This window comes from Talpa europaea (assembly GCF_964194135.1).
Source record: "Talpa europaea genome assembly, chromosome: 5".
Lineage (NCBI taxonomy): Eukaryota > Metazoa > Chordata > Mammalia > Eulipotyphla > Talpidae > Talpa > Talpa europaea.
Window position 1 is genome coordinate 81,973,012 of NC_140071.1, and position 24,782 is coordinate 81,997,793.

Genomic DNA, 24,782 nt, shown 5'->3' on the forward strand with positions numbered 1-24,782 from the left:
GAACCTGTTTGCCAAAGTTGAAAAATGGATTCCATATATGTGTGAGGTAAATGCAAAGGGCAGAGGAGCTACGTGCTCACGAAGAGGTGTTTGTAGATGATCACTTGATTTACAGATGTTCATTTTTCCCTTGTTAAATACATGCACATATAGCCGTGTTGGATATTTAATTACTCAAAAGTTTTCCTTTATTGTTTTGGCTAAGGGAATTGGCTGGCTTGTTTGATTTTCGAAACTTACTTTAGAAAAAATATTTAACAAATTTTCATGAAAAGACAATTTCTAAAATAGCACTCTATCTGGAAAGTAATGCCAATATTTGTCATTTTTGTGTATGCTAGGAAAGTGTTCTCTTAATATGCTTAACTTGATGATGGAGGAGTTGCTATCTGGGCCAATTTGCATGATTGGGCATGGTACCCAGGCCATCTGTTGCAAATAGAGAAGGGAAGAATTTTGTACCAGTCCTTGAGCCTACTGATAAGCAGCCCATTTGCATTTTGTCATATCTATCCAAACACACATCTCTTACTGATTCAGGATCTTGAAAATTATCTTTGTAATTTGAGTACTAGAAATAATGTGCCATAGTTCCTGATGGTGATTCATCTAAGGCGTAGACTTAAAAATAGTCTGTATATTGTAAGAGATATTGCTAAACTAATTTGCCATAGTTGGTTAAGACATATTCCAATCAAATTTAATAGATGACATTCATACTGAAAATAGAATGATATACAATAGAGACACTGGATTTACCAAGTGAAGAAAACATTTCTAATGATAAAAACATTCCTTAATAAATAGCATATTAAGTGAAAATTAACAAACATTTTGAAAAATAATACTGCATGAAGCCTTAAATGCAAGATATGTAATTATTTCTCTTACAGGGATCTTCTTGTCTTAAAACTCCTTAAAAATTAAGGAAATGCAAAGTTAGCTTGTCCATGCATTTTCAAACTACACTGCTAAATCATTGACATCTTAACAGAACTCATTTTGTTGTAAATATGTGTGACTTTCTCAGCTTCCATCAATCTACCCAATCGTTTACAATAAAATAACCAGAAGGAAAAAACACAGGCTTTGGCAAGGCAGAGTAATCAATTTATATTTCTATAGCATGCGGATGCTTAAGTACCTTTGCTATATTACTGAATAATGTAAGGTAGATACAGTATTCTGATATCTTGCCATTATTTCTTTTAAAGGAACAGGTATCACCCTCAAAGACAATGAATACAAGAAAGATATATTTTGCATACCTAAATTAATATATTACTAAGAAATAAATACACGTTTGTGTATTTGTGGCTATACATCAATGGCAAAAAAAATCAAATTCATTCTCTGCCTTTATGATGACTAACAGGTAAAACCAATACCTAATATTTTACAGAATTCAAATCTGATATTTTGTGGAACTTTATTGATTATTACATGACAGTAAGTGCTTCAGAAGAAAAAAAGCTTATTTAAGACATCAGCTTCACGCTGATGGATCTGTCAGTACCTCAGTTCCCCACCCCTTTGCCTTTCTGAGCAATGTTTATTTAAGCACTCTTGAGTGTTCTTTCATACTGACTAAAGAAGCTGAAATTGAAGGAAAGAAGTTTATTCTTTAGTAAGCTGACAGTTTGCATTCTTGATGTTCAACAATAGAAAACTAGAAATGATGAATTGCCAGGAAAAAAGGCAAATTAAGAAAGTTAAGTGAAAAAGAAAGCTAGTTACAAGAAGTATCATTTACAATACAGTGTCAGATTTATAATTGTGGAGCAGCTTTGGAAGCTAGTTTTGTGTCAGATGCAAGGGAAGCCAGTTTTCACTGCCAAACAGATTGGCAGAGACTGAACATCAATGCTATTTGACAGCTGTCCCATGACCTGGATGAAAAAAGTCCCAGACCAGATTTCTCAGTGGACAAATGTTCAATTTACCAATGGCTATCTCCCAAAACCGGGCGACAGCTGAATAAGTGGTAAAATGAGTTTCAAGGTAACATCTGAGCAACCAGTCTTTAACTACCAATACTATATCCCATATTTTTCCTGAATATATGTACATTTAAAGAACTTGGGGCCTCCCCGGTGGCGCAGCGGTTGAGCGCTGGGTTGCGAAGCTGCCTGCGGCCTCTGCGGCGCCGGTTCGATCCCCGGCTGCTCCCCGGCCACCGGAGGAGGGTCCCATATGGCGCGCAGACCTCTCCTGCCGCCCGCTGCTCCCCTCAGCAGTGTACTTCGGTCCTTCTGCCTGCTCTGCACCCCGCTCTGGCTCTGGTGAATTCTCTCGCCCTCCCGCGCTTCTGACTGTACCCAGTGCATGTATAAACAAAAACAAACAAACAAACAAATAAATAAAAACATGCCTCTATTAAAAAAAAATTGTAAAAAAAATAAAAATAAAAATAAAGAACTTGTAGAAACTTTTAATATTTATTTCAAAGTATTAATCCAGGGTGCTTAGTCAACTTACGGAATTAACAATAATTTTGTACTCTGTTTCTCAGAGGAAGAGAATTACCAGACTTAACTTACTTAAACCATATTGGTAAGACTCTTTATCTTGAGTATGGTGAAATATAATTATAGGGTTTTTACAAGTCACTTTTATTGTTTTCTACTTTTAATTTGGAATCATGCAAAACCCAAGTTAAACATACCTCAAAGTATACAAGGATCTTGGATGATTTTTAAGTTTTGTATATTCGGTACTTTTGGAACAGTAAGGTGGGAGCAATATCTTTGATAATTTTCAGTTCTGTGAAAAGTGAGATTATTGTTTTTCGTAAAACTCAGTAATGAGAGTAAGATTGATGAGCCAGAAGACACAGGTGACATTTGAGGTAGTTTTCCAGTGCCCAAAGAATATTTTTAGATGCTATTGTTGGCTACCTTGCTATCATCATCCATATTTCCAGTACTTAGCATATTACTTAGCTCAATAAATAGTTTGGATGAATGAATGATTATATAACACAGTGACAACTTTTGAAAATAATGATAGACTTGAATTTGAACTTAAAGGTCCTTGATTTTTCTTTCTGGCACTCCTACTCAGTCAGCTCCTTGCAAAGAATTTCAGTTTTACATATGAAGCCTAATACTTTTCAACTCATTTATGAAGTTGATTTTTGTCAACTCTAGAGAGTAAATGTGTGCTATAATTGATGCAGTAATATATTAGGAAGACCACATTTTTTGAGTGAGGCAAACCTGTGTCCTGATCCCAGTTCCATTACTTTACTACCTGTGTCCTCAGGGGTTGCTCTCTGTCCTCTCTGACCTAAGCTGTGTCATGCATAAAATGAGAATGATAATCTATGTCCTTAATTGAGTGATCAGTCATTAGACCTGCAAAGTACATAACATACTGCATAGTACGTAACAGGCACTCAAAATACTTAATTTGATCACTTATGAGTCATTATATTAAAAAAAGAGTAGCAGTAAACAAGTGACTAATACATTTTGAACATTTTCTACTTTCCTCTTGTTTTAATAGATGACGACTTTTTTCATGAACTGCCAGAAACCTTTCCATCGGATCCACCTGAGCCTCTGCCACATTTCCTTATTGAACCCGAAGAAGCTTATATTGTGAAAAATAAACCTGTGAACCTGTATTGTAAAGCCAGCCCTGCCACCCAGATCTACTTCAAGTGCAATAGTGAGTGGGTTCATCAGAAGGACCACATAGTAGATGAGAGAGTAGACGAAACCTCTGGTGAGTTTTCCACTGTATTTGGATTGCAGTTTAGGATTCAGTTGCTCAATACTTTGGCATGTTGTCATACTGTTCTTCTGATTAGTAAAATTAAAAATGAAGTTACCATCCCTTGGAAAAAACCTTTGAATCACTGTGGTTTTGACTTGGTGATCTTCTATGTATTCCATGTATTTCAAAGTAAAATATGATGAATAAGCTTGATTTATATTTAATGACTTAGAATTAAAACATGGTTCATGCTTACAAAGATAAATATGATAAATTGTGAGAGTGAATAGACTGAATTAATATTCAAGAAACTAGTACAAGATGCCTTGAATTTCATATGGTTGACAAATCTGGTGTCAGTGAAACCTGAGTCCCAGAGCACAAGCCACAGGACATGACTGGCTTTGCTGCAGCCACGGCCAAAGTGGCTAGAGCCACTGGCAGCAGCAGTGGCAGGCCTGCCACTCTAAAGCTTGACTGCAGGAATTTCCACCGGTGGCAGCCCCTCCTCCCCTGACACTAGGTGGGTTTGAATATAGAGCCCCTAAGGCTCCTGTGGCAGAGTGGGAGTTTCCTCAGGCTACCCAGAGTGCTGCCTCTAGGCAGCACCCAGGCTGCCCTGCAGAATGGTTACACAGAGGGCAAACTCAGCGGGCCAGACTGGATGGCTTCCTCCAGCACTGGCTGAATCTGAGTGCCAGCACCCTCAACCCGTGCGCTTAGGTACCAGGACCCAGAAGCTACTTGTGGGCAGTGCAGGTGGCTATAAGGTGGTAAGCATTTTACCACCTGCCACCACTGGCCCCCTTGACATTCTGGCTGCCAACAGAGGCCAGCAGGGACAGCAGGCAGCAGCAGTTCCCCTGCCTTGCTATCTGGGGCATGAAGCCCCACTGTGGCTGCAGAGGCAAGGTTCAAGGCTGCTGGGAAGAGCATAGGGCCCCAGAGAGGCTGTGGCTCCCTGGAGCAACAAACAGTAGAAAGGCCTGGGCAGTCCCAGCCTACATGGTGGACTCCCAGCAGAGCCCACCCTGCACCCCCAGTGCTGCCACAGCCACCCCCACTTTTAAATTGTTATATTCAGCTCCACTGAAAGGGCACTAGGTGCACAACACTTCCATCCCTGCTGAAGGCCTCTCTGGTTGTGTGTCCTTGGAACCCACTAGCCCATGAGCCTGCCCTGGGTCTGTGCAGGCACCATTTTTCCTTTTATATTTGGTGTTTGGAATGAGCTAAATGGACCAATCCAGTTCAGTCAGCTTATTATTTAATTATTTGAATCAAAAATCAAGAATGAGCTAATTGGTAATAAATGGTCCAGTCTGTCACTAAGGATTGAAAATGGTCTAATTAGGCTTGTAGGGTGGGAGACTCTGAAAGAGGATATAAGGCAGGTCAGGAACCAGCCAGGAATCCTGTTCCTGACCATCAGGAAAAGAAGAAACAAGAAGGTTTAGCAATTGATCTCTGAAGAAAGAAGCATCCAGCAGCCAACCTCAAAGAAAAAAGCTTAAGAACATCACAGAGAGCTAGCCACTGCAACTGCCTCTAGAATTAAGGAGTACTATTGGCCCTGGCCTGGTGTCTCAGAACTATTGGCCCTGGCCTGTTTGTTGTTGGTGCCAGGCAACAACTCACAAAGACAAGTTCATGCTGGGGTGTCTGACACCACCTCCTGGGGACTACTGGTGGCTGGCATTACTGGCAAGTGCTGCCCGGCACTGTTGTCAGATGACAGGTACTCTGTGCCCAGGTCACATCTGAGAGCTAGACACTATTTCTAATTGTATATCACCAACTTCCAATGCTGTTGCCTCCATTGTTGTCCAGTCCAGTGGACAGTGCTGTCCAGCCTGGCCTTCAGACTATTGCTGTGGGATGCTAAAAAAGTCATCTCTGTGACCCCAGCTGAGCACCTCCATCTACAGCTGGGTCCTGGTCCACTGATTGTCGGTGTAACACAAGCTCCAGGGCTTCATTGATGAGACATCACTATTTTGAATGAGTGTCCTTTATTTGGGACTTCTGGACACTGTGGTCACTATCTGGGGTGAGATAGCTGGTCACTTGTGGCCCTAGAAACTCTTTGCTTCCCCTGTTTATTAGATAAACCCCATTGCTGTTTCCCAAACCGGAATGATCTTACAACTGTGTGCATTGGTGAGAACCCACAGCCAATGACCCATCCTCTACCTGGGTGCTGTCCTTTTGATTCTACAGCCATAGCTTTGGCACTGTTTAATCAGGTCTAGATATTCTGAGTTGAGGAGCAAGCTCACTTAAACTGTACTTGTTTATGGAAGTGTCAAATGTTAATGCATGATTCTCAGTTGCCTAATTTTTTAACACTTTGTAAATGTTATGGATTTAAATTATCCTGTATCCTTAACTTATACTCCAAGATTAATCTTAATTGCTTAACTCTGAACTAAGGTTAAATTGAGAGCAATTGAGAATAGTTACAGTGTGGGATTCATGAAGAGAGGTGACAAATTTAGCCACAATCTGAATGGATCTCGATCATCATGATTTTGCTCCTGGCATGGTTAGAACACTCTAGCTTCATTGCTCTGTAAATATCATCCTTAATAGTAAAATATTAAAGACATAGAGAGGATGAAATAGATTTTAATAACCTGCAGGATTTAGATGGACTATAAAGGAGCTTTCTTTCTAATCACGGAGCAATATTTTACTACATGGTGGGTTAGTTAAGATAGGTGAGAAATCTAAAATTATTTTAAATTGAAAAGGTGTGTGTGTGTGTGTGTGTGTATGCGTGTATATATATAAAACACATATATGTATATATATACATTTTACTATGTTTTAAATGTTTTTTTTCCTCTACAGCAAGAAGAATATTTAAAATTCCAGATCTATATTATAGACATATATTTTAAATATTATGAAACCCACTGACCAAGATTTCCAGGCTACATATGATAAAAGTAGAAGCATTTAAATATCTCCCTATTTCTTCACAAATATCTCTACATACCAGAAGAATAATGTTTTCAAAATCCAAATTATACTTTGTTGATATTGGTATACAAATGTTGTATCAACCAGGGGTGTGTAGACGATTAACCAGTACTTGAGGGAGATCTAAGCTCAATGGCTGTAACATCATCAGGTATATTGAGGTTATGGAGCATAAAGAAATAGAACGAGCAGGCCTCCTGGTGGTGCAAGGGGTTAAGACTCAGCCAATGAAGCTATCTGCAGCCACTGCAGCACAAGTTTGATCCCCGGCTGGCCAGGGATCTACACACATGGCACAGCAGACCTCTCCTGTGTTGCCTGCTGCTCCCCTCAGCAATGTATTTCAGTCAGTCTGCCTGTTCTGTTCCCCATTCTGTCTCTGGTGAATTCTCTTACTCCCAAAACCTCCGGCCTGTACCCCAGTTCTTGTATGCATAGATAAATAAATCTTTTATTTTAAAGATTTATTTTATTTATTTGCACAAGAACTGGGGTACAGACCAGATGTGTGGGAGGGTGACAGGAGTCACCAGAGACAGTGGGGAACAGAACAGGCAGACTGACGAAATACACTGCTGAGGGGAGCAGCGGGCATGATAGGAGAGGTCTGCCGCGCCATGTGGGACCGTCGCCGGCTGCCGGGATAGAACCGGCGCTGCAGAGGCTGCGGACAGCTTCATAGCGCGGCGATCAACCACCTGTGCCACCAGGGGAGGCCCAATAAATCTTTTTTTTTTTTTTTAAAGAAATAGAATGAGCTATGAGAGTACTGAAAAGAGGCATCCTTTTAAAAAGCATGTGACACCATATACTTACACAACACAAATAGTCTTAGAATATCAGGTGTTAGCTCTACATAATTGTTTTTGTCAAATTGTGAATGAATATGTACACGAACTGATGACTATAGAAATAACTGGGCATCCTACAACTTACTTCAGGGAATTGTCCCACCTCTTGGTCTAATTACTCAGAAAAGAACTCTACCATATGTCTTCAAAATCTCAAGTGAATTGAATTTTATTTGTTTCAGCTCATTTATTTGTAAAGTTTTTTTTTTTTTTTAAAGAGGCACGCATTATTTATTTATTTATTTATTATTTGTCTGTTTGTTTATACATGCACTGGGTACAGTCAGAAGCGCGGGAGGGTGAGAGAATTCACCAGAGCCAGAGCGGGAAGCAGAACAGACAGACGGATGAAATACACTGCTGAGGGGAGCAGCGGGCTGCAGGAGAGGTCTGCGCGCCATGTGGGACCCTCCTCCGGTGGCCGGGGAGCAGCTGGGGATCGAACCGGTGCTCAGAGGCCGCGGGCAGCTTCGCAACCCAGCGCTCAACCGCTGCGCCACCGGGGAGGCCCTATTTGTAAAGTTTTAAACACGTAAGTTTTAAATGTAAGAGGAAAAGAAGGAAATCACAAAATGAGAGCACAGAAATATTTGGGCACGTATTTACTAAATTAGTGAAATACCTATACAGAAAGATTTTTTTTACAGAAATAAAAACAGAACTGTTGTGATATTGAACACTTCTGCCAGCTTCATGCTGTTGTTATGTTTTTAAAAAAACATATATCTTTTCTGTAAACCATTATATGTTTTGTTATTTCCACATCAAATAAACATTGAATACACCAATGATTAAAAATACCTCAGTGGAGGACTACAGGTGCCTCAGTGGGTGTGGCGTGGGGGCATACACCTGAAGAGGTGGGGTCCTATATTTATAAATCATAGTGTTACCACCCAGTGTAACTTTAATTTAAAAAAAGTTTTTAAATACCTTTCAAAGAAACTATGAAATAAAATAGAATACTTGTCATGTTTTCATTCAGACTTGGGGCAAGATATCTGAACGCTATGAGAATTGGCAGATTCAGTACTCACATAATATTCAGAAGATTCATGGAAGGACTGGAATATAATATAGCTTTTTGTTGTCATGCATTTTTATTCAAAATGTTATAACAACGTCAGTATACTGGCATGATAGAACGTGTATTATTGATACTTTACAGCGAAGAGAAGACAAAGCTGCCTTTGGGTGGTATTGTTCTTAACATACCAGTGAGTACAATTAGATGAGATTAAATGATTAAAATTGTAAAGAAAGTGGAAAATTATTTTCACTATTGACAAAAAGTATGATTCCATATGTTTGGAAAACATGCAGTTTCAAAGGAAAATATAAAGCAGCAGGAGCTACTGAACACTACTAAAAGATAATATATTAATAATTTGTCCATATTATAACAACAATATAAATGAAAATATGAGGTATAAATTTAATAAGTATTTTGTGGAAAATTAGAAAAATTGTAAACTACTCAGACAAAAATTCAATAACTTGAATAAGTTCAAAGATATATTTTGTAATTGAATAGACTAAATATTTTTAAATATTTTAGACTAAATATTTTAAATGTGTATTATTTAGAAATGGATCTATAGCTAAAAAATGTAAGAGTTTGACCTTAGCCAATGATAAGAAGCAGTGATTAATGGACTAAAAGAGAAACAAGGATATACACAAACATTTTTCAAAATGGGATAAGGATGGTTTTCCAAGCAGTGAAGAAAAAAAAAATAGTTTGTTAAGTATACAGTTGAAAAACAAATAAGAAAGAGTAAGTGAAGAAGGGTAGAAAGAAAGGAAAAGATGGGATTCTATCTCATTTGTTAGAATAAAATAAATTCTGGGGATTAAAGCTTACGGTCATCATTACCATCTCCACTAGGAGAAAACTCTGGCAATTTTTCAGCTAGTTGGTTAGTTTCAGTGATGAGGAAAGCCTTTTAAATAAGACCAAACACAATATTTGACTATACAAAACAAGAAAACCACAAAGCTAAGGGAAAGCCAAAAAAAGAACTTTGTTTCTGGGGGGAGGGGATATGATTAATCAAATAACTAAATTAATATTTAATATTTAAATAGCACTTAAAAAATTCAAGAAAAGGTCAGCAACACAATACAAAACTGAACAGTGTTTGAACATGTAGATATAGGAAAAGAAATGCAAATGGTAATAAGCATGTATGGAAATGTTGTCAAGAACAAAATATTTGTTAGTATGCAAATATTTTTAAGACACTGGAGTGAGATTGGGAATATTCCTTATTTTGTTGATGAGGTTGCACCTTGATACAACCTTAACGAATTCCAGCTTGAAAATGCTATCATTATTTAAATGTATGTGCACATTCACTCAGTAGTGAGAATTTTAGAAATTATCTAAAAAAATAAGATTTCAAATGAGCCCAAAGGCTTTTATGCAAAGTAGCCCATTGCACCTTTGTTGCAGAAGCATATGAAGCTTCATCCCTAAATGCAATACTGTAAAGCTTGTTAATATAAAGTGGTTTCTGTGCTTGGGAAGCTATAGAAGAGTCTTCCAGATAAAATTTGAAGTGGGGGCTCCCTGGTGGTTCAGGGGTTACAGGCAGTGCTACCAAGCTGTCCACAGGCATTGCCATATGAATTTGATCTCCGGCCAGGGAATTAGCCCACTTGACCCAGCGGACCTCTCCTGTCTCACCCACTACTAACATCAGCAATGTATTTCAGTAGATATGCCTGTTCTGCTCCCCACTTTGTCTCAGGTGAATCCTCTCACCTCCCCTGAACCTCTGGCTTACACCCCAGTTCTTGTATGCATAAATAAATAATTCTTCAAAAAAAATTGAATTGGAGACCAAAGCATGGAACACTGCATGTAATATGCCCCCACTATGTAAATAAAGAGAATGTATGTATACTTATCTATACATTGGGGTTTTCTGGAGATATATACAAGTAGTTTACAGCTCATAATTTGAGATGAAAGGAGACTTTTGATTTGATTTCTTTTTCAATCCTGTAAATTTATTATTTTATAATAAATAATGAAACCTAAAATTAAAAGCCCTAACCACTTTATTCCATCTCTTTGCCCACTGTCATAAAAACAGATCTGCCTTAAGATTCAGCAATTCCACCCCTAGATATCTACCCAAAGAATGCAAAAAATCTAATTTGAAGGGGTACATATACTCCTATGTACATTGCAGCACCATTTGCAATAGTCAAGCTATGGAATAAGTGTAAGTGCCCAATGGATTGAGAAGATGTGTATTCATGATAGAATACAACACGGCTTTAAGAAAAAGATGAAATCTTGCCATTCATGATAACATGGATGAAATTGGGGGAGATAATGCTAAATGAAAGAAAGTTAGAAGGCTAAAGACAAATATCAGATGTTTTCACTCATTGTGGAATACAGAGAATCTAAAGAAAGGAACTTATAAAACTGAAAAATTAACTATATTCAAGAGACTCTCCATTAAATGTACCTTTAAAAAAACTGCATTGTAAAACATTGAAATAACAGTGAAAAACTAAAAAAAAAACAATAAAACTTAAAAAAGTAAGTCTTCAACTTGCAAAACCCTTCCTTTTAAATTATAAAGGCATTAAATAGACTCTCTTAGCCTCAAGTATGAAGTGAATGATTATCTGTCCTCAGTGAGTAAAGCCACATCACTGATCATGGGAAGAACTGATTAAATATCATTCATTACCGAAACACTTGTTACTGTTTGACTGTCCAGTATTTAAACTGCATTTGCATTTCTTGCATCTATATAATGTAAGAAACAGAAAATTAGAAAATTATATATATTTGATGGCTTGGAAATTTCCTATATTTAGAAGCTCTTAACTTTCTAATATAATAATTAATACTTATGTCCCTTCAGAATGCCATAGAAATCTTGCTGTGCACAGAATGTTTTGCCTACATTTTAAGGAAAAGCTCAGGCTTGGCTGCTTGCTTTTTATTTACTTGAGGTCTTTTCAACCCCTGTTTCCATGGTACCTAAGATTCACTGTCAAAAAGCAAATATTTTCCTCTATGAAGAATCAAGGGAATTTAGAAAACCTAGGTAGGTTTGAAATTTTAATAATCACTAAGATTTTCCCTTTTTGTGTTCAATTCTCACATCAGTAGCATATTATCAAAACAACAAACAGTACTAAAAATTCCAAGCTTTATAATGTATGCCTGATATATATTATATCATGTAGTCATCATGACAATCTTATGAGATAATTTTAGAACTCTGCTTTTGTAAATGTGAAAAGCTGAGACTCAGGAGGATAAGGAAACTAATTTGCCCTAAATCACATAGCTACATAGCTAGTAGGTGACAGAGGCAGAATATAAACCCACAGCTCTCTGATTCCAAAGCTTCTGCTCTTAGCGCTTTACCTGGTGACTTCCTAAATTCTGCCATAAGTATTGAACACAAAATAGTTATTCTTAAAAAATTACTATGTAATGCAATTTTCCCTTTTCTCAGAAAACAGAATATTTGTTTCAGGATGTCATGTATACATTTATCTTTCATGTTTTCATCTGAATCCCTTTCCTTGTGTCAAATTTCCTTTATATGTAGTAGCTTAAACTAGGGCTTAGGAGATGATTCTTTTCTTTCTTTAATGTCTCCAGGATTTGGTTAACAGTATTTAGAAAACAGAGTTTTAACAGAAAAGGAGAAATTAGTGAGAGAAGCAATATTCGGCACAAATTTAAATGATCACATTCATGCAAAATGGGGCTTTCCCAAATATCCTGTGCTCTCCCAGGTCTCCATTTGTTGCAAAAGTGGGGCAGTTGAAATTCTTTCTCCTCTTGTATTCCTATTTCAGATACCTTTTTTCTTCATTCTGTCACTAAAAATAGGAATGTCACCTTTACCTCAATAGCAAAAGTAATCATCAAACACTAACAATACCTTCTCAGAATTATCCTGCAAAATATCCTACTGTATGTAATTCTTGCCTCTATTCCCTATGAAATAAGCCTTTATTACATATGCTCAAAAATGTAAGTTGTCTCTGATATCCTCTTGAGGACCATCCTTCTCAACAATCCATTCTTTGATAGTTATTTGTTTAAAGCACAAATTCAAGTGTTTATATCATTCAATTTCTTAAAATATATGATGACTTTTCTTCTTCCATAGAATAAAGTATACTGTCCTTGGTTATATACTCAAAAGACTCAGTATAAACAGTTGCCAATCAAATGTTCTAGCCTTACTCTAAAAGTTCTACCCCCACCCAACACACTCTCTGTATAAGCCAATTTGATTTTTCTTCTTATACTGTGTTCGATAAAACACCAGTGTCCTAGAAGTACAACTTAGGTCAGATAATTTAGAGAAAATTGTGATGATTATATTCCTCATTTGGAGAAAAGTATAAAATATTCACATGTAAAAGTCCTAGGAAAACTCTATAGTAGACAATTTTTTTACTTCGTATTACTCTGCAACTGAACTCATTTTTACAGGCCCATTATTAAAATATTATAAAATCTACTGTCATACCAATACATGTTTGGAAATGCTGCTTCTCTATCTCAAAGGAAAATAGGTGAGTTTCTTTTTTAATTTATTAAATAAGTGCAAGCACTCTTAATATCTTTTAAAGTTATAAAATTTTAAAAACTTTAATTTCTCTTTGAATTACATACAGTATTATAAACCAATATCACCTCAATAAAAAAGTAAATAAAAATAAAATCCTACCAAACTACTTAAAATATTGTGTAGAGAAGTTCAATGAAATATTGACAAGTTCTTCATTAAGTTGAGTGTGAATCTATTTTCCACTATCTACACTTAGTTGCCCTACATATGGCATACAGAACTTCAGAAAATAAGCCTGCTCACATTTTCCTCACAATTCTGAGAAAGTTGAAAGAAGCCACTAACTTACCTTCTTTCCCAATTTCTTCAGTCTAAACATTATGAGTTGAAGTTAAGTAAGCTCCACATCTACAGGGGTTATACCTGTCTTTTTTCCCTTTAATATTCTATTCTCAAATTTAATTTGGTTTGTCGGTTTCTAGTAGGTACTCAATAAATGTGTTGTTTGGATCAGTGTGTGTAGGGTAAATGATTTTCAGACTTTTATGCCTTCCCACCATTAGGATTTGTGCCTGATGGTGGGCACCTGCAGTTGTTACATTGAGTAAGCTATCCTGTTTACTTCTGTGGGCCATGGCTCAGTATTGAGATATTCACCAAGAGAAGCAGAAGCAGGACAGAGGTAGGAGAGAGAAGGGGAAAAAGAATGCTAGAGAAGCCCAGAGTGAAGACTTGCTGGGGCTTGGAGGCATGACAGCCTCCTGGGCCCTCAGCACCCCTGTCTGCTGTGTACATGGTTGCTGCACTACATGTTAAAGCCCAGTAAAAGCCTGAGAAAGCAACCAAGGGCTCCAGGACCCTTTTACCCATTTGCTCCAATCATAGATATCCCGCTCTGTGCCCAGTCTGCCGCTACAGTGAGTCTCTCCATAAACTCCCAAATCATACATAAACATGTCCACATTTTTCTTATTTGAACTTCTGCTTTCATTGTATTGCTAGGTGTGAATTATATATGGGTATTAAATTGAACCATATAAAAATTATCAATATTCAAGTTTTTTTAGAGATTTATTATTTTAAAGATTTATTTATTCATGCATACAAGAAATGGGGTGCAGGCCAGATGTGGGGGAGGGTGAGAGGATTCATCAGAGACAGAATTGGGAGCAGAACAGACAGACAGCCAAAAACACTGCTGAGGGGAGTGGCTGGTAAGGCAGATGAACCCATGCCGCAGAGGCTGCAGACAGCCTCACAGCGCTGCACTCAACCTGCTATGCCACAGGGGAGGTCCAATATTCAAGTATTTTTAAGTGCATATATGGCAAAGTCTTATAATTCAATGTCATATGTTATCTATGAAAGAGTTATATTGATATGTATAAATAGATGTGTATATAGATCTAAAGCACAGATTCAAGGGATTATGTAACTCATTTGTAACTATATATATTTATAAATATATATCGATAAATATTTATAGATATATAGATAGATATAAAACCTGTGTCTTCACTCTTCAATTATATTGTAGAACTATCATATGACTTATGTTTTGTAAAGATCTGCCTTTTCTGAAGTTTATAACACAAGACTCTTAATTATAGAAGATGATCAATAAATGCTTGTTTTGTGGGATTATAGCCACTTATCTTACTAAATTTCAGTTACTAAAATTTAGTGAGACACATTGAGGATGTTTCTGTTGGCACTATTCCATGAATAAATAATGTGAGGGATACAAAAAATAAAAATATTCTAAAAGTTATTTTACACACCACATCTATCATTGTTTTCTATGTAAACTAATTAAACTTAATTGTCATTAACAGAGTAAACATTTTCAAAAGGACGTTTCATGGGAATTTTTATTTTAGTAAATGATGCAAAACGTTTAGACTCTGTAAATTTTATTCTATGTTTTTAAATCAGTATAGTATTGCCTTTGAAAGAATAGAGCTTGCAGCTGCAATATATTTGTATATTAAGAAAGATAAATGATTCTGGAATATCAACAAATTATTTATTTATTTATTTCTCAGTAGTACTTATTTCAATAACAGAAAATTTTTAGTTTAGAGTTGACCCCAAAATAAGAATAAAAATTGACAAGAATTCATGTAGTGCATGTAGGTTTTTCCACTGAGTCTGATAACTAGGCAAAAGAGATATTACCAGTTAGTGAAACTGAGCATCAATTATTCTGAAATGTATACTTTTTCCTATTTTTCATTCATTAGTGTTCACAATTGGTTCATTCTTATTTAACATCAACTTTAACTTTTTAATCATCTGGATTAACATTTTCAATATAATCTCAGTTTAACGACAAAAATATGGTGAGATCAGAGTTCAGAACTTAGATTTTATTTCTTGTTTCTGTTCTAGCATGAAGATGAGTTTTGACTGGCTTGGTGATTTGAGCTCTCTCATTGTATATAAAAATGGTTATTGTTTCCATTCCTTTACTGACTTACAAACAGAAATGAGTACTTGAAAAAAAGTACTAGGCTATACATTTGTAATCCTTTTGTTCCTAATGTCATGAAATTCTTGTTTATTTTTAAGAAATTCCATTGCTTGCAAATGCCAATATCATAAACTCCACACATACTCCCAAACACCTGACTATACCATATTTACAGAACTATGTGATTTTAATTTAGTCATATCCCATGGGAAATTTTTAATGTTTGAATTCCATGCAATATGAAAAATTTTACATGTATATTTACTTATTTATGAAGTATAATTGTTTTACATCTTTGTAAACACTTTAACAATATAGGATTTCACTCCTTTGGTGTGGTCATCCTAGTACTCCCACCAACCAAAGTACTCATAGTTCTTTTTCCACTGTGCTCTCTGCAGAGTCTTTTGGGTACTCCATGTATATTATCATATAATCAGCTAATAGTGATATCTTTAATTCTTCTTTCCCAATTTGTATTACTTTTATTGCTTCCTCCTGCCTGATTGCTCTATCTAGGACTTCTAATACAATGTTGAATAGTAGTAGTGAAGGTGGGCATCCTAGTCTTATAACAGACCTTAGTGGAAAGTCTGAGTTTTTCCACCATTGAGAATGATACTAGCTGTGGGCTTGTCATATAAGACTTTTATTATGTTAATAATAAATGTTCCATTTATGACAAATTTTTCAAAGATTGTCATCAAATAAATGGATTTATATCTTAATTTCCTTTTCCAGTTTTGGGAAGTTTTCTTCTATTATTCCTTTAAATATGTTCTGTGTCCCTTTTTTTCTCTTTTCTCCTTCTAGAAAAACATTATTCCTATATTACCTTTAATCATAGCATGGTGTTAAATAGTTCATGAAGTTACTTTATTTTTTAACTGTTTTTCTTTTTCTTCTTCCATAATGTTTCTATTTAAATGTGTATCTTCAGAGTCACTGATTTGCTCTTCCATTTGATTAATTCTACTTCCAATGCTTACTATAGGACTTTTATCTCCTCTTTCAATCATTTTCGTTTTGCAATTCCTTTATTTCCTTCTTTATATTATAGTATTATTTACAATCTTCTGTTCATTAATTTTTTTTCTGATGACATTCAATTGTTTTTCTGAATTTCCTTGCCTATCCTTGATCTGCTTTTCTGTGTCTACTTTGATTTCCTCCAAAAAAAAAAAAAAAGCACACTTTTTTTATGATGGTTTGTTTTGAATTTTGTATCTTATATGTCTTCTGTGTATTAGTGGCTGGGTTCTGGAGATATGTTCTCCATATGTGATGCTACATTCCCCTTTGGATTTCTGCTTCTAGTCATTGCATTATTCCATCTACCCATTTGTTTTTCAGGACCTCACTGCTGTGTGTTTCCCCTCAGCTAGTTATATTTCCAGGCCTCTCACACTGGGCCAGAGCACTTGGGATAGAAGGTGGGGGTTGCTGCTGTTGGCAGGCCCCTATGTTGCCTAGACTAGAGATTGCACTTGTTCCCAATGTCCAAGTGTTTCATCCCAAGGTTGGGATTGCTTCCCTAAGGCTTCTGAGGATCATTAATATTGGTTCAGGTACTGTGTGGTCTGGACGTTGGTGTGGTTTCCTGCTTACTAATGGCTGCTGGTGAAAGGTAGGTCTCTGCATTGCCCACAATGGAGACTGTGTCTGTTTTTTAAGGTGCTAATGGCTGTTTTTAAGCATGACTGTGGGCCACTGGCAAAGATTGGATGCCTATATTTCCTGGATTGGGTCTTCAGTCCTCTCCTCATTCACTTAGTCTAGGCTTAGTCCAGGGTTGGGTTCTTAGAGAAGAGTGGCCAGGGTCTACCTATGAAGAGATGTTGTACTGGAGGCCCAGACTGGGGCCTGCATCCACTCCTGAGATGCTGGTGGCTGAGCCACGGTTCAAGAGAACTTCCTGAAGGTGCCTGGGGCTGCTAACAAATGGTGGGTACCTGCACAGTCTCAGCTGTGGCCCGCATCTGCTCCTGAAATGCTGGTGGCTACCCCAGGTTGGGGGTTCTTGTTGGAGAGAGAGTGGAGTCTGCCTATAAATTATGACTCCATACAAGGCCTGAATTGTGGCTTGTGTCTGCTGCTTTGGTGCTGGTGGCTGAACCAGGAATTGAGGAAACTTCCTGAGGGTGGCTGGGGGCCACCAGCAAGTGGCAGCTCCCTATCCTTGATCTGCTGCACTCCAGACAGGAGCCTGTGTCTGCTTCTGAGGTGCTGATCTAATGCATGCACTTGCTGAACAGATACAACCTAGCAGAGCCAAGGAAATATTATGCCTTCTAATGAAATCTCAGCTAACTATATTTCATTAGAAGTAAACAGATTTTTACAAAAAATTATATAAAGACAGAATTTTTAATGTAATGAAGACAAAGCAGTTCTCCTCTGCCAATTAACACTTAGGACAAGGTTACTTGTAGTGCATTATTCCTTTTTCTTCCCACATAATCGAGAATATGCATATAAATATGTAAGTTCATACATATGTGTGTGTGTTTTCCTGGGTATGTTTTCCCAAATTTAGAATAGAAAATCAAATGCTACCCACCACCAGACCCACTGAGAGCCAACATTAAGAAGCAAGAGTTCAAGACCCGTTCTTCCTTTATATTACCTGCTGCCCAAAGAGGGCATTTCATGAGCAAAATCAGTGATTGCGTTGCCATAGCAATTTTACCATGTAGCCAACAACCATGCATATGCTGTAGCTTAGAGATTTATTATGCCCACTTCAAAGTGAGAATAGCACAAGTGTTAAGAGCCACAGTGTATTTTTAATCTAACCTTTGGCTGAAATATGTAAGGAGAGCCACTTATTCTTTACTTTCATAGGCAGGAACACATTTAACAGAGTTTTAAATTATAATATGAAATGGATTAACATCTTATTTGAGGAAATCTAAGAAACAACTTCAGTTTAAAAGAGAGGGTTAGTTTCTTAAAAGAAAGGGTTTGCTTTCAAAATTTAAATGTCTGTGTGTGTGTGTGTGTGTGTGTGTACCTATTGTGTTAAATACAAATAATCCCAGTTATTAATTATGAGACAGTAGTCCAGGTTGTATTTTTATGGTGTGTCATCACTAAATGTAATCAGTTCTGTTTGAGGCTTTGTAGCATTAAAATCTTAATATACTATATTCTTTCAATAGTTTATTCAAAATTCTGCTGCTATTTTCGCTCTCCTTTTTTGAGATTTTGAAAGGCACTTTTTACTTTAAAAATTCCACAATCTATGAATAATAAAATGCTAAAATAATACAATGCAAGAGGGCTTTCCTTGCTCTTAATCCTTTGGTTTCCTCTACATGTGATCAATCCAAGGTCACCCTTCAGCTTGAGATCTCACAGATCTTTGAAGGGATATATGTAGGTTCCTCTGTATAGCATTATTTGAAGATACAAAACCATTGTACATAACATACATGCTCTAGTTAGCAAAATATCAGGGTCTGACACAAAAGCACAACATGTAGAAATTATAAAATCTAACAATGAAAACAATTCAGATTAAGGAAGTTTTAGACTTCTTCTTAATTTCATGAAAGGTCTGTCCTGATTCTAAAAATCTTTTATAGATAAAATCTCTAAGAATATGAAGGCTAAACCAATAATGAACTATTGAGACATTGGCTGTCAAACCTGACTGCAATCAAGTGGGGGGCATTTTTGAAAACACCGATGCCCTGGCTCCACCTTAAGAGAAAATGATTTCTGGGCCTCCTTGGTGGCATAGGGGTTAAGTCTCAGAGCTATCACCCCTAATGCATGAGTTCTATCCCAGCCAGGGAACTTATGCACATATGGTGCTGCAGATCTCTCCTGTCTCACCCGTTACTCCCCTCAGCAGTATATTTCAGTCAGTTTGCCTATTCTGCTCCCTATTCCGTATCTAGGGGGTTCTCTGACACCCTCCCTGTACCACTGGCCTCCACCCCAGTTCTTCTATGCAAAAATAAAAAAAGAAAGAAAATAATTTCATTGGGAACAGGGCATACCATTGTCTTTGTATCTTTCTTTGCTTTGTTTGAAGCTACCCATGTGTTTTACTTGGTGCTCTGAGTAGACACAAATAAGACCTAAGTGCTTAAAGAGCTCACAACTAAAGGAGGCCAAAGAAAGGAGAAAAAAGAGAGGGAAAAAAATTTAACTTTATTCAGTCCTCCTTTCATTATGAGGATAAATCCATGAGTCCCTTGAGAGTTCCTTGGTATAGATTTGCATGGTAGAGAGAACTTGCCTTCTGCCATACTCTTTCACTTGTCTCTGCCTATTAAACTTCTTAGAAGACTAAGGGACAGCAACCTCCTGAGAGAAAGCAGGGGGGCAGTGGGATCAGGGCTTGAGTAAATTAAAATTTAGCTGGAAATACCCAGAAAATGTTTGGTAGGAGGCAATTCCAGGACTGGCAGGGAATGAATGACAGCCACTTTTTCAAGCTGCAGTCTTAATGATCCTGACAGTGATATCCTCTTTATGAAATGATGTCAATGACTGAAAGATTGCCTCCCCACACCCATTTGTGAAGCCAGAAAAGCACCACATGGAAGACAGCTTTTCCTTACCTTTTTTACTCTGTCAGATTCTTGAGTCTTTAAATGTGGAACTAAGGAATCAACAGTAACTTTAGTTACTGTATTAGTTTCCTAGGGAATGGTGAAATAATTCATCATGAACTTCTTGGCTTAAAACATAAGAAATTTAGGGCCTCCCTGGTGGCACAAGGGGTTAAGACGTAGCCTATGAGGCTGTCCGCAGCCACTGCAGCACAAGTTCGATCTCGGCCCCGGGAGCAACCCAAATGACGCAGCAGATGTCTCCTGACTTGCCTGCTGCTCCCCTCAGCAGTGTATTTCCATCGATCTGCCTGTTCTGTTCCCCACTCTATTTCTGGTGAATCCTCTCACCCCCCACACTTCTGGCCTGTACCCCAGTTCTTGTATGCATAAATAAATAAATAAATCTTTTAAAAAACCATAAGAAGTTTATTCTCTGACAGTTTTGGAGACAGAAGACTAAATTCTAACATAGTTTTCATTCCCTCTGGGGCACTAGAGGAAGATTTATCTATTCCTTGTGTCTTCTAGCTTGTGGTGGCTGCCCCTAAATTCTTGAACTTCTGGTCACATTTGCTCCTACCTTTTCCTTTGTTTTCATATCACCATTTTTGTGTCAGTCTTCTCTGTGTGTCTTTAATAAGGATACTTGACACTGGGTTAAGGTTTGCCTGGGTAATTCAGGATCTCAAGACCTTCATTTACATGCATCTACAAAGACCTTTTTGCCAAATAAAGTAGCATACACCTGTTAAGGAAATTCAGTTTTGTCCATATATTTATGGGGGCCACCATTCAGCCTACTACAGTCACCAAACATCTGTCAAGAAAAAATCACTTAATATGACATTTCAAAGAGTAGTGAACTTTAACAGACAATTCACCAGAAAGATGTACAGCCAGCAAAAATGTATATGAAAAGATTTTCTAGAATATAGGTTATCAGGGGGTTGCAAATTAAAACAACAACAAGATACCACCACTGACCACAGTATATACTGGCAAGGATGTAGAACATCAGAAGTTCTCAACCTTTTTCGGCATGAATGCCGCTTAGAATATGGTTTGCTGGATTTTTACAAAATCAAACATATTTTTGACATATGATTCAGCCATTGTGCTCCTTGATATTTACCCAAAGGAACTGAAAATTTATGTCTGTATAATACCATGAATATTTATAGTAGCTTTGTTCATGATTGTTAAAACATAGGAATAAGAAAGATATCCCTTAGTAGGTGAGTAGAAAATTAAGCTGTAGTACATCCAGACAATGGAATATTACACAGCAATGAAAAGAAATGATCTTTCAAGTAATGAAAAGCCATGGAGGAAATTTAAAGGCATGTAAATAAGTGAGGAAAGCCAAACTGAAAAGCTTACATCCGATCTGATTCCAAATGTAGAACATTCTGGAAAAGGCAAAAATCATAGAGGCTATAAGAAAAAGAACAATAATTGTCAGAGCTAGGGGGAGTGATAAATGAGTAGATGGACCACAGAGAATTTATATGGCAGTGAAACTACTCCATATGATACTGCTATGGTTGATATGTGTCATTACATTTGTTCAAATCCATAGAATGTACTACACCAAAAGTGAACATGAATGTAAATTATGGACTATGGGCAATAATGATGTGTAAATGTAGACTCATTAATCATAAAAATAAATGTACCACTCTGGTGAAGTATATTGATAATAGGGAAGGATATATATGCACAGGGGCAAAAGACATACAGGAAATCCCAGTACCATCCTCTCAACTTTGCTGGAGACCTAAAACTTCTCTAAAAATAGTCAAACACAATGAAAAACAAAAGGGCCATGATGGTGGAGGCATTGAGCGATGGTGGTGGGGGCCGAAATCTTTTGCTTCATTTGGTCAATATTTCTAAGCTAACTATAGATTGATTACACAATGAAAAATTCCCTTGTGTTTTTAACCAGTTTTCTGAGGCCTCCCCCAATCTGTTGTTTTGTACTTTGGGCCAGATACAGGAAAAGAAGTGTGCAGTCAGGCTCCTGCATAGTGCTCATTTTCCTCATGCCCATGACATCCTTGCCAACCTCTGCTTTCAGACAGTCATTCCTGTCTCATGGAAAACTGAAAAAAAAAATCTCAAAGCTATGTTTCTCATGAAAATTCTTTCTTCACATAGTTGACAGAACCAAATAAAAATACCCAATACAATGGCAATAAAGTACTTTACACTATAACTCTCTCTCTTTTCTCTCTCTCTCTCTCTCTCTCTCTCTCTCTCTCCTCTCGCGCTCTCTCTCTCTCTCTCTCTCTCTCTCTCTCTCACACACACACACACACACACACACACACACACACACACTTTTGCTTGACCTAGCAACACAATGGAAATGTAAACATGTTGTTAATGCAGTTGCTCTCAGTTGGCTTCCCAGATGGCTAACATTCAATAGATATTTTCCCCCTGATTTCCTTAGCTTCTCCTAGCAAGTGCTAAACAGCCATTATGCCTTTTCCTGCACATTGAGATTCATCTGCAGCTATTAAACTGCCTCAAAAGTGCTTCAATTTTGCATGAGTGCTAAGCTGGGGACTGGGAGACATTACCCAGTGCTGAAGGCCCAGATCATTAGAAAGAGCATGTAAATCCTCTGAACCAGAAATAAAAAGTGCAGAGATTTCTTTTGTGAAGTCCCAACTGCAGCTTTATGTAAAACATGAAACTTTCGCAAGATTTTATGTGGTTTATTTTACCTTCTGAGTTTTATTTTTGCCTCTTTTCTTTAACTTTAGCATATGTGTCCTGGTGTTGTTTTTTTGTTTTTGTATTTGTTTTTGTTTTTTTAAACAGTCAGATTTATTTCGCAGTCAGAAACATAGGAGAGTGTAGATATGCAATGTCATTGTTTCTCTTCTTAGAACCTCAGATCCCTCTTCACTGTTAATAGAGATGGAACTTCAAAGTATTGCTCAGGGATACACCCACATGATAAGATTCTTTACAACAAACCTGCAAAATGATAAGTAACAAAAAGCTTTGAGAAGAGATGGGTTGATAGTAAATATGTGCAAGGGACATAATTCTGTATTATTTAAGTGCAGGTATAGGAAACAAATACACACTGGATTATGGAGAGAGGTTGGGTAGACTCTAAAGTAGACAATGAAAATTACTGAGAAAAAAGCAATTGTATTCTTTTTTCAATGGATAAATCTCTGTGATTTATTACCTAAAACCCTTGCTTGTATTTTCCAAGGTAAACATATTTTGATCTGTACCTGATCTGTATTTCCACCTCTTTTATCCCCTAAACAGGCCATTTTTGCCCCAAATTTAAAGCAAAAGCATTAGTTGGAGTGGTTCCACCTGAGAGGGCAAGTCCAGGAGAATGGGAATACTGAGGACTTGAATCCTGCTTACCTGGTGCTTTGGCCTGCACTGCAAAAGAGTGTAATTATGACAAAAAAAAAAAAAGGATTTCTGACAAAAAGGTTGACTAGTCCACATCCTCATTTGGTATTTCTTTTGATATAGAATTTTTGAATGATTTTAATAACATTTTTTCTCTATAGTCTATTCATCTAAGAATAATAAAGCAGGTTCATTTTACATAATTGCTGAATAATTATTTCTCTTTTTCAATGCTATGTATAATAGGTCAGGCTACCTTTCTTTAGGATTCTGGTAACAAAAATGATTAGATGTAGCAGCTCTTTATTAAGAAAGAAACATTTCCAAGGACTTTTATTAACCACTGATTCATTCAATACTGCATATACAATTGAGATCTGACAGAAATGTAACTAAATAAGCTTATAATAGGATATGAAGTCAATGCAGTCCAACTTATAGGTTAAAAAGAAGATACTAGATGAATGGTATACATATCAATATATATAATGATGTTAGGTACATATGTACACTTCCTGAATAACATGTGCATTTTATGCTGAAGCCTAGTTTTGTTTGTCAGAATATTGTATGTATCCTTCAGATTGCATAGTGCTGTCCATTAATTTCCCTTTACTAAAATTATGGCTAATCATGAAAATGTCATCATCTTTATTAGTGTTGGTATCATGACAAGATATTATTTACTGTAATTCCACACCTCACCACACTGCATTGCACATATTAAAAGGCTTGCATTCCTGTTTTCCCATGGAGATTGTTTATCCACTAGGGTATATATCTTTTGAAGGGGATTCATTTGTAAAACAAAAGAAGGAAAACAAAACTTTGCCTGGAGATATGAACAGACAAATGATTGAAGCTGTTTGTTCAGTTGGCAGCGTTATACAGTTACATAAATATCTCAGGGAATTGGAGATTGTGGTCAGAAACAATAATTTCCCTTCCTTCTTCTGTGATGGTAGGTGTAGAAAGGGCATGAAGACATTATAAGTTACACAAAATATTCAGAATAAAGTATCATTCCTCTATTGTTTAAAGTTTGTTTTTCTTTCTCAGTGGAAAAATCAAAATAAGATAGTAAGGAAAGAGACAATGGTAGTTTTATCAGTTTTTATTAATCATTATTAATATTTCACATGAATTTTTCAACATTTACTTTGGAAATTATATTTTAAAAAATATAACAAGTGTAGTGTTTTGAAAATAATATTCCATTGTGTAA

General features: G+C 36.8%; 1 protein-coding gene across 2 annotated transcripts in view; it reads left to right on the forward strand.

Moving 5' to 3' along the window:
- The window catches only part of UNC5C (unc-5 netrin receptor C), a gene marked incomplete at both ends in the record, with an annotated part of 418,359 nt that overhangs the window by 240,651 nt on the left and 152,926 nt on the right, over positions 1–24,782 (forward strand). For both annotated transcript variants that reach the window (XM_084233858.1, XM_084233859.1), the window contains one exon: positions 3,508–3,729. In XM_084233858.1, the coding sequence (XP_084089984.1) occupies positions 3,508–3,729 (222 nt within the window). The remainder of the gene's footprint in view (positions 1–3,507; positions 3,730–24,782) is intronic.